General features: G+C 41.3%; 1 protein-coding gene, 1 long non-coding RNA gene and 1 pseudogene across 2 annotated transcripts in view; 2 read left to right on the top strand and 1 right to left on the bottom strand.

Moving 5' to 3' along the window:
* The first annotated feature begins 357 nt into the window (after positions 1-357).
* LOC127360318 (microfibril-associated glycoprotein 4-like) lies at positions 358-10,145 on the top strand (annotated as a pseudogene).
* LOC127360320 (uncharacterized) lies at positions 6,313-8,801 on the top strand. The gene is made up of 3 exons (XR_007883596.1): positions 6,313-7,351; positions 7,537-7,657; positions 7,714-8,801. It is a non-coding gene; the product is annotated as an uncharacterized LOC127360320 (long non-coding RNA).
* Positions 10,146-11,797: 1,652 nt separating the features above from the next.
* Positions 11,798-16,143, bottom strand: part of arg1 (arginase 1) — a 7,898-nt gene continuing 3,552 nt past the window's right edge. The window contains exons 4-8 of the mRNA XM_051394707.1: positions 14,544-14,703; positions 14,327-14,421; positions 13,853-13,957; positions 12,936-13,072; positions 11,798-12,389 (exon numbers count right to left, since the gene is read on the bottom strand). Of these exons, the coding sequence (XP_051250667.1) occupies positions 12,226-12,389; positions 12,936-13,072; positions 13,853-13,957; positions 14,327-14,421; positions 14,544-14,703 (661 nt within the window). The 3' untranslated portion in view covers positions 11,798-12,225. The remainder of the gene's footprint in view (positions 12,390-12,935; positions 13,073-13,852; positions 13,958-14,326; positions 14,422-14,543; positions 14,704-16,143) is intronic.

Here is a 16,143-nt window from a genome sequence, read left to right as displayed (position 1 = left end):
AGTGCTTGCTCATGGTGGTACTGTTGGGTCTCTGTAAATAATGTTATAAAGAGTTCGGTCTAGACCTGCTCCATTTGAAAAGTGTCCTGAGATAACTTCTGTTATGAATTGGTGCTATAAATAAAAGTGAATTGAATTAAATTCACACTCATTATGTTCCACTGGCAGAAAAACAAACTCAGTTTCATGTCACCAAAAACAGAAAGACGAGTGAAAGATAAACAAAGGCTAACTTCAAATATTATAGCTTTTATAATATTTGTTTTAAACTAGGTACACACTTACAGAGTTCCTTGTATCTGTATGTTTATTAAAAGGGGAATTCCCAAGAAGTCAGGCTGGTGTGACATCACAGGGTTTCTGTAGATATAAGCAGTGAAGTTGTGAGATTGTGACAGACTGAAGGAGAAGCAGCAGTTTGTTTCCTCTGACGGTGAAGCCACAAAGTCTCTTGAGTTTGAGCTGCAGGTGAGTTCAGACAGGTAAGCATCCAACCAGGAGACATGTCCCGTTAACTGTGTGCAATATTGTTGAGTTAATGTCACTCTTATCTGAAATTACTCAATTAGCAAAAAAGTTTAGCACAACTTTTTGTCGAAGTCTTGTCTCATCAAACTTAAAATTATTATTTATTAACCCACTGATTTATGGAAGCCGAGAACGGCCATGGATGTTTTTTTATTTTTATGCAGTTATCTTGTGATACCGACTTATTATCTCGTTATCTCGATATATGAAAATCTTGTCACCTTAAAGTTGTGATCCAGATTTTTGTTTACTCCTTCGGATTTTTACAAAAACATTTATTCAGGCATAAGAATGCTGCTCAAGCACTGGTAAGCTTTCTATTTTTTGATAGATTCATTACATAATGTTTCTATCAGTTGTGTCCAAACTATGACAGCTCAACTTTGTTGTTGTTGTATTTCGATTGGCATTAAGAAAACTGTTTGTAAAACCAAACGGCTGCCTACTGTGACTGTGAAATGAAAAACAATATTATGTCAACTTCATCTGATGTTAAATGTTGTAGTGTTGACATCTATTCTGACGGAGGTCACATAAGTCTCAGTTCTCTATAACGATTCAATTATGTCTTTGAATGATGATTAGATTTGACTTTTGATTTTGAATTTGATTTACACATTTTTCCATCACTGATGGCCATTATTAGAGTATCAAGTCAGGATTTGTAAGGATTATTTTATTCAGACTCCGACTACTATTAATTCCTTAACGACTACTACTATTTTTACTGCTACTGCTGGGACTATACTATCAGTGTGTTCAGTGAAGCAGTGTATTAATACTACAACTGGAGCAGTCTTATTTGTAACCCTCAGCTAACTTTGATTCAATGATTGAGTACGATGAATCTTCAATAAATACTACAGTTAGTCATGGAGTTCCACAAGGTTCTGTACTTGGACCAATACTATTTACTTTATATATGCTCCCTTTAGGCAACATTATTAGGAATCACTCCATTAACTTTCACTGTTATGCAGATGATACGCAGTTATATCTATCAATCAAACCCAATGAAATTAATCAATTATCTAAATTACAAACATGTCTTATGGACATAAAATCCTGGATGACCTGCAATTTTCTGATGTTAAACTCAGAAAAAACCGAAATTCTTGTTCTTGGCCCCAAAAACCTTAGAGACTCATTGTCTAAAGATATAGTTACTCTAGATGGCATTAACTTGGCCTCTAGCACCACTGTCAGGAAGCTTGGAGTTATCTTTGATCAGGATTTGTCATTTAACTCCCACATAAAGCAGACCTCTAGGACTGCCTTCTTTCATTTACGTAATATTAGAAAAATTAGACACATACTATCACAGACAGATGCAGAAAAACTAATCCATGCATTTGTTACTTCAAGGCTGGATTACTGCAACTCTTTATTATCAGGTTGCCCCAATAAGTCCATTAAAACGCTCCAATTAATTCAGAACGCTGCAGCACGAGTACTGACAGGAACTAGAAAAAGAGATCACATCTCTCCTGTACTAGCTTCTCTGCATTGGCTCCCTGTAAAATGTAGAATTGAATTTAAAATCCTCCTCCTCACCTATAAAGCTCTTCATGGTCAGGCCCTTTCATATCTTAAAGAGCTCATAGTACCCTATTACCCCTCTAGAACACTACGTTCTCTGAATGCTGGGCTACTTGTGGTTCCTATAGTCTCTAAAAGTAGAACAGGAGCCAGAGCCTTCAGTTACCAAGCTCCTCTCCTGTGGAACCAGCTTCCAGTTGTGGTTCAGGAGGCAGACACCCTCTCCGCATTTAAGAGTAGGCTTAAGACATTCCTCTTTGATAAAGCTTATAGTCAGGGCTGGATCAGGTGAGTCCTGAACCATCCCTTAGTTATGCTGCTATAGGCCTAGACTATTGGGGGATTTCCCATGGTGCACTGAGCTCCTCCCTTCCTCTCTCTTTCTGCACTCATTCGTTCCATTAATGCATGTTACTAACTTCACTTCTTCCCCGGAGTTCTTGTGCTTTCTCGTCTCGCAGGTTCTTATCGATCCTGGTGGAGCCTCCTGTCATGGTCCTGCTTGACTGCCATTGCCAATACTGTTGTTGCTGTGCACCTGTCTGTCTGTCTGTCGCTCTCTCTCTCTCTCTCTCTCTCTCTCTCTCTCTCTCTCTCACCCCAACTGGTCGAGACAGACGACCACCCACCTAGAGCCGGAGGATCTGTCCTAGGTTTCTGCCTTTTAACAGGCAGTTTTTCCTTGCCCTTGTCGCCAAGGTCTTGCTCATGGTGGTACTGTTGGGTCTCTGTAATTAATGTTAAAGAGTTCGGTCTAGACCTGCTCTATTTGAAAAGTGTCCTGAGATAACTTCTGTTATGAATTGGCGCTATACAAATAAAATTGAATTGAATTGAACCTGCAGCAGTTTATAACTGGTTTCACTACAGGGATATTTCAAACAGTAGCAGATATTGCAGACATACTCTGCTGGTAACTGACAGAGTGGTTAAAGCACACAGTGAGTGGTCCATTTCCTCACCTTTTACTGTAAGAAAAAACATTTCCAAAGTTGAGCTGTTTCAGATCGCACAATCAATAACACATGGTTGACTGGGTGACTGATTAAACTGTCTTTTTTCACTCAGCACTAGCAGGTGGATCAGTAGTTAAGGGGATGTAGTGCAGTGTTTGTCCACACACTTTTATAGTGAAGGTCAATAATTTGAATACAATTTTCTTACCAAGACAATTAATAAAGATTTCATTGAGTCCATTTATTAAAATACAAGTTACAGAGGACGGGATGGATACAGGGCATAGGTCAGTGCTGTATACAGGGCATAGGTCAGTGCTGTAGTTGGAGGAGTAACAAAAGGAACGCCATAATTCAAATGTTCTGATTCTGCATTGACACAATAATCTGCTCCATGTGGGTTTACTGAATGAACAATGTTAAGATTTATTCTTTTTATTATTATATATTTTCAGAGCACCAGACAGATCCACATCAGCAGTCCATCAGTCTCAGCAGAAATCTGACAATGAAGGTAAGTTAGTGAGCTGATATTTTCTCAAATCTTTGTTAAACTGCGAAGGATTGTGATATCAGTAACTTACATGGCTGCTACAGGAACCGCCATGAAACCAGAGAGCAAACTGTCAACAGTAAGATTTAAACCTCAGTCAAACTGACAACATCTCCTCTGTTCCAGCTGGTGTCAGTCCTCCTCCTCCTCCTGGCTCCAATGTTGACCAGCTGCCAACAGCTTGTCCAACCAGTGGACTGCAGTGACGTCCATCTGCAAGACAAGAGCCAACCCAGTGGAGTGTACACCATCTATCCCGCTGGAGAGAGGTCTGCAGTCCAGGTACACTGCTGCCAGGGTCCTGTTAGGTATCCTTGTCATATGACATTAAGGAGCTCATTCAAAGGGTTTTATGGTGTCAGCAATGTTTTTTTTTCCTAGATCAATATCAAATAATAGGTCCCAAACCAATAATTCAGAAAGTAAACACACAGGCATCTTCAGGGCTCCTGTCAGTGGGGGGGGGGTAGGTCAGGCAGACAGTGAACAGGGCTGCTGAAACAGGTAATGCTGGTTCTGATAGAAAGGGGTCGGAACACACAGTGCAGAGCAGTCTGTTGGTCTGGGGCTGCAGAACATTATGATCAACAGGGTGCACAGCTGGTCAGGTGGGCTTCTCTCCCGTACATTTTCTCATATGAATAAAACTGTGGCAGAGGTAGACAGAGGATCTCAACACCGTATTTATATCTTACCAACACACTGACATAATTGAGACCAAATTTGATAATGATAATAATTATAGCTTTTTCCAACACACCAAGTATGTAGCAGACCGGACACCATACGTGATATGTAAGTGTGAGCCCATGACATTAGATACAGTAGACTCTGACCATTAATCAGGGTGGGCCAAGGCAAACTTGACACACAGACCACCGAAAAACCATTGCACATTTTATTGAGTTGTCATAAAACAGCACGTTAGTCTGCAGACCACAACAACTTAGAGTCAGAACACAGCATCTGATAAATATTCAACATGAAAGAGAGACAACCTGAAACAGCCGAGGACACGCATAACGCAACAAAGTCAGTACAGTTTCCAAATCAACTTCCTTATCGAAAATATATTTAAACTCGCCACTGATGTTTTCAAAGCAGCACAATCTGACAGTTTGTTCTTTGAAAAAATTATCCAACATGGAAAACAAATCCATCCATAATTTCCTAAATTAACAAAATAATTGAGTTTACTCATTTTACACTGCAAAGAATAACGGAAACGGTGAGCTCAGCAGTGACGTGTGACAGAGAAGCTTCCCCACTGATCTCAGGACAGTTTCAGCCTAATGTTGAATATCAATGTGAAGGTACTGAATGGCAGATGTGCTGCTGAACTCAGGTCAGTGTGATACTGACAGCATTATAGCTGAGGTAGCTGGTGAAGTGTCTTCTTTCTTTCAGTGATCATTTTGGGGATCTCTTAATAGCACTGCCTGTGCTCTTATACAAGTTTAAACATTTACTAATGAATGTGTTTGTGTGTAGGTGTACTGTGACATGGATTCAGAAGGAGGACGGTGGACGGTGAGTATTTTAACTGACGTCAATATGAGCCCTCCCTGTCAGAATAAATCAAATACCAGTAAAACACGAGCTCAGTGTCACAATTCATGCAGGGGACCACGAGGGATTGGACCCAAATGCAGACAGGATCAGTTCAATGATTTATTTAAACCAAGGGACAAAACCAACAGATAGTCTTGCAGGCTCATCACATCAACATGCAAGACCTAGATGAAATGTAAAATTTGGCCATGTGTGCCAAGTTTCATGAGTGTTGAGTTTTCATGAGCAGCCCCCCAAAAATGGAATCTGTGGTAAAAAAAAATAACATATAAAGGATATAAAATTCATGAGTCATAATATATTATCATCAACAGTTTCAGGGTTTTCTGTCCAAATATCATCTGGATCTGGTCAGTTTGCTAGGAGGAATACATAAAGGTAAAAAAGGTATTCTTCATAAATGAATATTGTCACACAGATGTGTTCAGGACGGATTCTGGTGCAGATTGGAACTACTTAATCTACGGACACGCCCGTTCACGCAAACTCCCTCAAAAAGCAAAAGTTTTAATCATGGTCTTTTAATTACACTGACCAAATCAGATCAATTTCTTTGGAGGAGTTCAATGTATGCAAGTCGCCCAAGGGTGGCGGCTAATAACTCAACTAAACCCGAAATTTGTGATAGGGCCGAATATCTGGTATTTTGGAATAATCAACCATCAGCAGCCTTACTCTCTAAATATCGGTACTGGCCAGTGAAAAACCGAGATCGATCGACCACTAACCAAAACCACAACAGTCAGATATCTTGTGTGTTCGTCCTCCAGGTGTTCCAGAGGAGGATGGACGGCTCAGTGAACTTCTACAGACCCTGGGATCAATACAAGTTCGGCTTCGGTAGCGCTGCTGGAGAGTACTGGCTCGGTGAGAAATGGAACCAAATTAACAGTTGTGAACTGTTCCTGAACTTCATGTCTACACGACTGTACAAAGCTGTCTGGTTTGTATATGTACTGTATGTGTGTGTGTGTGTGTGTGTGTGTGCAGGTCTTGACAACATCTACTACCTGACACACAACCGAAAGATTGAGCTGCTGGTCGACATGGAGGACTTTGAGGGGAAAAAGGTGTTTGCTCGTTGGTCTTTGTTCTCCATCGATGCAGAATGTGACGGATATCGACTGCATGTATCTGGATTCACCAATGGAGGGGCGGGTCAGTAAGTTGACTCTGTGTCTGTGTAAATTATTTCATTAATTCAGGGGTGTTTTCGCTCTTTGAGAGCATCAAACATGGCGCCTCTGTTCCTCCTCTGCCTGCCCTGTTTCCATACTTCGTGTTGGATGGTTCTGGCCTCCACGTTGTCTGTTAATTTCTTATAATGGACACCTCGTGGGACATTATCCCTCACTTACACTAGTGAACTACATGTTGCTGTAGCAACAAGCAAAACTAATTCAAAAACTAAATAACCTAATGTCCTTAATCTCCTTTGACCTAGTGGAACAAACTGGTGGGAACAGGGTTATGTAATGTTTTGGCAATATTTTCCAATTGGTTAGTATTTTCCTGTATGGTAGAAATGGGTTCGGGTATAAATGTGCAACATTCAGTTAAAATGACAGCACACGTTTCTCTTTGAGAGGCCAGTAAATAATCCAGTGCAGCCTGGTTGTGTAAGGGCATCATTCTTATAGCAATCATTTCTTGTGAGAGCATGGACATTTCTTTTGCAGTAGAGTTTGCAAGATCTTCAACTGCATGTGAAAAGTCTCTTATTTGATCTAAAGTTGCCATGACTCCATAATCTGGAAAGAGAGCACTAATACTGGCTGGTCTCACATGACCTAGACCACAAACTCCACACCATCCCTGTTGGTAAATACTCGTACGGATTCATTCCATAAATCCAGTATTAACTTTAATTAACTTTGGTAGTAGTACAGAGCAGTGATTGATCATTGTAACAAAGAGGTTGTAGTCGTTAATTCTTTTGGACTCTACTATCAGTTCTTCTGATGAATATAGAGTCATTTTGGATGTTCCCAAGTGAATGTTGCCCTTACCTTCAACACACCATTATAGGTGTTTGGAACCATTGAGAGGGTGAGAGGGTGAGGTTAACTAAAGGTGAAGTCTTTTAGTTGGGTAATTTACCTACTCCTCGGAGCTGTACGGACAAAGTACGGACAAGGTACGGACAAAGTACGGACAAAGTACGGACAAGGTACGGACAAAGCACGGACAAAGTACGGACAAGGTACGGACAAAGCACGGACAAAGTACGGATTCATAGGTACGGATTCAAAGTACTTTGGACAAGGTACGGACAAGGTACGGACAATATGTACGGACTAAAATAACAGGACAAAGGTGCGGACAATAAATACGGACAAAAGTAACGGACAAGGTGCGGACAAGAAGTGCGGACAAAGTACGGACAAGGTGCGGACAAGGTGCGGACAAGGTACGGACAAGGTGCGGACAAAGTGCGGACAAAGTACGGACAAAGTACGGACAAGGCACGGACAAAGTGCGGACAAGGTCCGGACAAAGCGCGGACAAGGTGCGGACAAGGCACGGACAAAGTGCGGACAAGGTCCGGAACAAAGCGCGGACAAGGTGCGGACAAGGTACGGACAAAGTGCGGACAAAGTACGGACAAAGTACAGACAAAGTACGGACAAAGTACGGACAAAGTACAGACAAAGTACGGACAAAGTACGGACAAAGTGCGCAAAGGAGTCACAGTCAAAGCTAATGGCTATCAGCTCGAGCTACTAGCGCTGCAGCTAGCGACTGTGCTAATGCCCGTTTTAACACTAGTTTTTTCACCGAACTCAAAGCAGACTTCTGTAAACGAAGTGTAAGTCGTATGTTTTCGGGTTTCTTAAGTTTTTCGTCTGTTCTTAATCCCCGCTGCTCACTCTCGCTCCTCTCTCCATACAGACCAGAAGTAACGGAGGAATACAGGAGCAAGTGGCGGGAACTCTCTGCATCCAAGTCACTGATTGGTCAACACTGGCTTGTCAATCTCTTCTCAGATATCAAAGATCCTCTTATTTAGGTGATAGTCATTACTCTGAGTGAAAATAAATTCTCAATAGTCTCTCTCTCATTCTGGAACTCACTCTGTTATGTGGGTTACACCTGCGTAGTCCCTCGAGGGGAGGAGTCCTTCCCAGGGATGTAGTTGACCTTCTATGGCACCGTAGGTGATGAGGAAGAGGACCCACCAGATGATGAGGCACTCTGTTGATTCCTGGTTCATGGTGGGGGAAGCATCTTCCTATAGTGGGATCCAGGTGGGATGGCCACTGGACTGCTATGTTGGTTCTAAGCAGACCTGTTGAGGTTAGGACTCGCTGAGTTTCGGTTGGTTTTCCTTCTGGAGCTCTCTGATGCAGACCCAGTGCCATGTTTGGATGTGACACGGTTCGTCACTAGGGGGAGACTGGACAGCTTTTATTTGTCTGTGGATTAACTGAACGGGGGGGCAAGTCGGCTGCCACATGTCAGTTGTTTAGCAAGTCTGTAAAATGTGAAGTTTCTTCATCAGGTTCATTCAGACCAAACACAAGTGGATCAAGCTGCTGGTAATGGTGACTTCAGTTGTCCAGATCATGACTGTTACCATCAGTCCATCTGATAGAAGACTGCAGGTTGTGGAAAGTTCAGCTCAAATTTTTAACACTGTGATTCTTGTGTTTCTGTAGGAGACTCCCTGAGTGGACACAGTGGACATAAGTTCTCCACCTTCGACAAAGACCAGGACACTTGGCCGGACAACTGCGCCAAAAATTCCTGGGTGCCTTCTGGTACAGTAGTTGTCACAGTGCCAACCCCAACGGGGTTTATCGTTGGGGGGCTGACAAGACTCTCTATGCTATTGGAGTGGACTGGTCTGCATGGAAGGGTTATGACTACTCCCTGAAATCCATCAGCATGAAGATCCGTCCTGTGCATTAAATATTCAGGACCAGCATAAAGGCAGAATATCAACTGATGATTCTTCTCTTTTCTCTCTCTCGTACATAATCTCACATCATCTTTAGATACAGTGGCGACTGGCCAATAGAGGGCGAGAGGGCACTTCCCCAGCACTTTCCACATCCTAGACTTAATTAAGACATAATTACTTGGATTCTGAAATATATATTTATTGAAAGAGCTTGGTACATATATAGTTAGTGAGTAAAAATGTATAATCTGCAATAAAATGTAGATTAGAAATGTTGTACATTGTCTAAAGTTAACATATTTCCAGTCTGAAAAAACCCATCAAAGTTTTACATGCGCAGTTCACTCTTCTTAATACGAGAGATGGGAGCTTTTTGGGGCATATGCTACTGCTTTTATCTGAATGCTGCTGATGTACACACCACCAACTGACAATAGTATCTACTGCACTGACCTCTGCCCTGTATCTATCCGGTCCTCTGTAACTATTTTTGTCAGATAGACTCAAATCTTTAACACTGGGTGGCAGCAGAGAGCAAGTGGCTTGTTGTACATCGGATGTGCCTGAATGAGTTGTTGAAGATAGAGCTGGAGCAGCATTTTGCAACAGAAAATATAGTTATTATAATAAAGTTATTAAAAATAGGGCCTTTTGAGAGCATTACAAGAGGAGTTCAAAGTCAAAGAGCTTGGACGTAATCAGCCTGACATCATAATGCTCTCAGTAAAAGTACTAATACCACACTGTGGAAATACTTCATCATATTCTAGGATAATATCATCAGATGTTTGTAGCATCACTGTCCTCTGAGAACCACGTATCTCTAAAACTCAACTTTTCATGAACTAAGAAAAAATATTAATGTGTGTGAGCGGCTGCTGGGTGTAAAGTGTTCAGTCAAACAGCTGTTGGTGTAGAGAAATGATTCCCTGCTGGTTAAGATGTTACCTTCAGTCTGCTGGCTGCAACTAAACACACACTCAGGTTTAAAGTCAAACTAACTAGTTTGAGCAAACTGTTTGGTGGAGGTTTAAACCCTAATGTAAATCATTATCTGCTGGACACTGACAATAAATAAGAAGCTGAGCAAAAAGCTGATGTGATCTGATGTCTTCACTTTGTCTGCTGTGTCTTTCTGTCTGGATTCTCTCATTATGGAAGATCATGATGGACCTGAAATCAACAGTCAGGCGTCATGTCCTGTCCATAGTTCGGGACAAATGACACCTTTATCATTCTTATTGGTAGATTGAGATATTTGACCTGATGTGACACCTTCATGTTCATCATCAGTCACTACTATTAGTGTAGTTGTTGCTACTGTTGTTGCTGTGCACCTGTCTCTCTCTCTCTCTCTCTCTCTCTCTCTCTCTCTCTCTCTCTCTCTCTCTCTCAACTCTCTACGGATTTCTTTTTAATTGTTCATATTAAATTAAATTATAATGTTAATATATTTTAATATTTTTTTGTTATTGCTGTTTTTTATATAGTTTGTAAATCTGTAAATAATTGAGTGATTATAAAAAAAACTTTATGTATTAATGTGTGTTTTATCCAACAAAAACATATAAAGTCTCCATGTGGCTGTTGTCATCTTCATCATCATCATCATCATCATCAGTCACTGTTAGTGTAGTTGTTGCTACTGTGCACCTTTGTCTCTCTCTCTCTCTCTCTCTCCCTGTCTTTCTCTCTCTCTCACCCACCTAGAGCCGAAGGATCTGTCCTAGGTTTCTGCCTTTTAACAGGCAGTGTTTCCTTGCCCTTGTCCCCAAGGTCTTGCTCATGGTGGTACTGTTGGGTCTCTGTAATTAATGTTATATAGAGTTAGGACCTGCTCTATTTGAAAAGTGTCCTGAGATAACTTCTGTTATGAATTGGTGCTATACAAATAAAATTGAATTGAATTGAATTGAATTGAATTGAATTGAATTGAATTCAACACTGTGTGGGTGTTCACAGGCTCATCATCATTAGTGTTACAGTTCTGTTTGAAGAGGAGCAGGAACTAGTCCAGGTGTTTGAGTGGAAGACAAACAGTGTGTATGAAATTAACATTCAGCTGAAACTATTGTTTTCCTTTGTTATAATAAGTGAAACTAAATACACACATTACTCATTTATCTCAATATTTGATGACAGCCTCTGAATTAAAGTGTACCATCAGTACTGAGGTTTGGTGCAAGTCTCTGGAAGCTGAAGCTGGTAGACCTTTGGCTGAGCATGAGAAACCTTCTCGTGGGCACAGGTAACTTTGTTGTTTACATTTAGGGCAGTGTTCCTCAAATTGGGGTACGTGCACCTCTAGTGGTCGATGGAATACTGCAGCAGGTGTGTAATATTTCTCTTAAATGTAAATTTTTCAATAATGTACCTCTTTGAAATGTTTTTTCTGTCAAGTCCCACCTGACTAGCACAACGTATTTTTGGTAGAATAAAATAATAATAATAATAAATAATCTCTACATACAGAGGTACAATCCAGCACTGCAACATCAGTGTCTGATTCATTATAATACTTGTAACTGAGAAAGTGTCTTCTGTTGCAGCTCAACTAATGCATGACTAACAATAATTAATTGTCTGAAATAATGCAGGATGTATCACCACTAACCACTGTGATTACAATAAATCATCAGTTACGGGATGTTAATTCATACATTTATTCATATGTGACCAAATTAGTATTCCAGTTGCATAAAATACAAAAATAACAAAAAAAGACACCACTGAGCAGAAAATGTGTCAATGAAATATGAAGCTTTTTTAAAATATTTATTTGGTTTAAAATTTATTTGATGACATTTTAAGAATACAAATCATTGTTTTTATCAAAGCTCAAACACTTCATTCATTCATTCATTCATTCATTTACGACTCTATCAACAGAACATTTTAATTTTTTTGTCTTTTCTGACACGTCAAAGGTTAAATAATTGATCATAAACACAACTGATACAGTAGATGAATCAATAAAAGACATAATTTGTGCTTTTTGTGATTAAAATTGGAAGATCTTTGGTTTAAAGCCTCACAGATTGGACGGTTTGGTGAACAAGAGTTACACTGACACCGTTACAAGTATTATGGTACTGAAGGTTAAAATCTCCTGTTGGTGATCGGAGACGTTCAGGTGCTCATCCGTGCAGTCGGAGAGGCCGGGGTGGTTCCCGTCAAGGCTCGGGCAGCGCGTAAGCTGGAGGATGGTTTCCCTCACGGAGGCGCCCGAAACAGCCGAGCAGCAGGTCCACCGCCGTGCTGACGGTGGACTGGGCCTCCGCTTCAGTCTGACCCCTCAGAGGATTCACCTCCACCAAGTCCACCCCCGACAGAAGACCTGCAGGACAAACAGGGGTCAAACTCACAAAGCAGTGTGTTTGGTTCATTATTGACCTTAACACAAAGAACTTATTGTTTACACCGTGACAGCGTTCCTGTGAGGCTGTAAGATGTGCACTGAGCTACATGCTAACACCAGCATGCTAATGTTTAGTTTTCTCTGTAATAATAATAATAATAATAATAATAATAATTAAACTCAGAAGGTTTGTTGTTAAGGTTTATCCAGAATGATCATCAGGCTGCCATCTTTGTTCTGATTCAGAAAAAGAGTTGAAACTTGGAAAACAGGTTAAAAATCTAAATGTGGAGAAGACAGATAGTTAGATGAGTACTGACTCCCGGCACTTTGGATTTTTGTACCGTACATATTTGAACCCAAACCAAGATTTTTGATTTGATTTGATTTGAATCTGAAGGTTGATTTGTTACCGTGGGACAGAGCCAGGCTAGCTGTTCTCCAGTCTTTAAGCTGAGCTGATATTTACCGTACAGACCAGAGAGAATATTGTAATCAGTCTGTGTGTTTGTTTCTGAATCGTACCTGTCTGACACAGGTGTTCAGTGATGTAGACTCCCTCTCTGTAGGTGAGCCCTCCGACTACAGGTGTGCCGGTAGCCGGGGTAATGGAGGGGTCGATGGCGTCGATGTCATAGCTCAGGTGGATTGGTTTCTTTACTCTGAACAAAAAAGAAAAATACATTTATTGTTATAATGTGCTGGGTGAGTGTAACATCCATTTTGTTCTGGATTGTACCATCTTCAGCAGTGTTCCTGTGGATATTTAAAATTCCCAAATTTCTGAATTGTTTTTGAATTGTTCATATCTTCTGACAGATTTTTCTATTTCAGCTCATATGTCCTTAAACTTCTACTCCATACTAGTTAAACCCACGTTAATGTATTTAAACAGCTACGGTCCATCTGCTAATAAAAGCTCCAGAACTGCTGCTCAATGGACCTTCTGGAGGGCTTTTCTTTGGTCAACATAAACTTTTATTCTCAAATAATACAGTTGTGCATATTTATTCCATTGACTGCAAAACACAGTAATGACGCCCTCAACAAGGACACACTGTTTTTAATATTTTTCAAATTGAATTCCTATCTTTGTGGCAGCCGTTGGTTTCTGTTGGTTTCTGTTAACTTCAGACAGATGAGCGAGTACAGTCACTGTTTCAATCTACGACAGTTAGCCTCTATGAGCAGTGAGCTTAGCTACAAACAGGTAGCACACAAAAACTTTTACAATCGGCTTGAACGTGCTTCTAGTGACTGTAAAAGCTGCAGCGGGTACAGAGATTCTGTAAGCGCTGTTAGCTCTGTAGCTCTGACTACCAGCTGGCTGTTCCTGCTACACTGCTGTGGTGATCACAGCCCATAAAGTTACTGTCTTTTGCAGATCTCTGATGCATTTTTTAGAATTTGCTGCGAGGGAGGAAGCTAGCAGTGGAGCTCACTTGGCAGAGAGGTAGTCACACGTCTGCTCCATGACTTTGGATACACCGAGTTGGTCCACCTCTCTCATGGAAAAGACCTTCACACCCAGGAGCTTCAGGATGTAACTGTGAAAAGAAAAGAAAATCTTTTTACTTACTACAAAAATATTAAAAATCCACATAATAAAAATGTTATAATCTGTCAATATATTTTTTGTATTGATGTGGATGTTGGCAACAAGTCGTCAGTGGACTGTTTTAAAGGCACAGACACAAAAACACTGCAAATCCCTGTCAGAGGCGAACTTCAACCAATCAGATCAATAAACCATATAACGTAGTCAAACTCTTATCGAAGCATTACCCGTTAAACATCAGCATGTTAGCATGTTGATGGTAGCTCAAAGAACTGCTGTGTCTATGTACAACCTCACAGAGCTGCTAACATGGATGTAAACTCTTCCATCATCCAGTCCCCCAAACTCAGAAACCTACTGCTCTCCTGGGTCCACGTCTCTTAAACCGATGTAGACGAGATCTTTGGCTGACACACACGGTTTGACCCAGGAGAAGTTTGGCAAGACGGGAATCTGTTGACACGAAGAACAACAGAATCTAAATATTCAACCGGTCCAAATATCCCAGAACCAGATATTACATGTACAGTGATAATAAAGTTAATAAAATAACAAGTTAAAGTTAAGGAACTGACCTTTGAGTGCAGCTCGTGGAGGAGGTAAGACATCGGCTGCCCGTGGATGTTTCCGGTGGTCGAGGTCAGCGGCGTGTTGATGTCAGCGTGGGCGTCGACCCACACGACGCTCAGCTCCCCGACCGCCGCAGAATGACCGTGGATGGAGCCGATCGCCAGACTGATGAACACAAGACAAACCACAGAGACAAGAGAGCTCACTATGACGCCTGGAAAACACACAAGTTACATCAGTTTCATACATTTACAGATTCTGATTATAAATATCAACAAATAAAATCTGATATGTTAACACAGATTAAGCCAGTTCATGGATACGTAGTTCACTTGTGTTAGTTGGCACTGCCATTTCTCTGAATGGGTCTGATTTAACTCTCCTTTGAGGCGACTCACATTGTTGAGGGTTATGCCTGCAGCTTCTAAGACTGGCTGCAGACGGGAGCTCTTCCTGAGAGCGCCCCCAGATCATCCATATAACAAACTACCCCTTCAAGCCTTCAGTGTCCTCTATATTCATCCTGTTCTGAACATGTTCAGGTGCAGAAGTTATCTCAAATGGTAGGCGGTTGAAGTGGGAATGGCCAAATGAAGGAGTGATGAAGGTTGTTAGCTTGGTGGACTCCTCTGCCAGTGGGATCTGCCTGAAGCCATACTGCGTACTGCATACTGCTTACTGAAGATACAAGCACCAGCTAGTGAGCCTGTTCAACAGAGTATGTACCTTTCTCTAAGTACTGACTCCACCACCACCATGCCCTGAGCGCCAGTCAGTGGCTCTTCCACTCTGCTCATCAACCTTCTCAAATCGCTTTGGGCAGTAATGGAAGAGGAACCTGTCGCAGGGTTTCAGTTCGATGGTGTTTTGCTGCTGCATTAGACCACTGAACAACTTTAGATATCTGTTTTTCATTGTCTCTATATGGATGCACTCGAGCTACCAGCCACATTGTTGGTGTATGGACGAGTGCGAACCTCTGATCCCAGAACTTTAGAGTTTATACTGTTTACTGAAGCCTTTAAACTGAGATGTTGGGCAGTTAAAGTGGTGAGTTCAGGCTGTAATGAGCCCATAGAGCAGACATTTACTGAATGAATGTGAAAGAATATGTTCACTCTGCAGACGTTATTTTATCCTTCTGTCCTGGTTGATCTATTTTTACAAACACCTTTTATCCTCCACATGACTGGTTTGCACTATTTTTACCTGCGAGCTGGAAATAAGAGCGAGTGGAGAGGTTTGGACTGAGACAATCCCACGGGTTGATCTGGACTGTGTGTCCGGCCGGTGGATGATTGACAGACTGAGATGCTGCTGGACACCAAAGTCAACAATCCACCAATTTAAATATTTACTACGTTAGAGTTGAGATCCAGATCGGTGGCGTCAGCAATGTGTTACAGATAACAGACACACACATTTTATCTTTATCATGAAACTGTGAACCAAACACCTCCACTGAGAGCACTGTCCATGTAAAGGTCCAGTATGTAACAGCAGTGGATTCCCTTCGAGGTCCGAGATAGGACGCAGCCCTGACTCTAGGTTATATAATAAAAAGTACCTCACTGATTACTGTACAAAGACCTACTGTAGAGCTAC

This window comes from Dicentrarchus labrax, unplaced genomic scaffold (assembly GCF_905237075.1).
Source record: "Dicentrarchus labrax unplaced genomic scaffold, dlabrax2021, whole genome shotgun sequence".
NCBI classification, from domain to species: Eukaryota; Metazoa; Chordata; class Actinopteri; family Moronidae; genus Dicentrarchus; species Dicentrarchus labrax.
The sequence above is the reverse complement of the archived record's forward strand: the minus strand, read 5'-3'. Positions and strand labels throughout refer to the sequence as shown.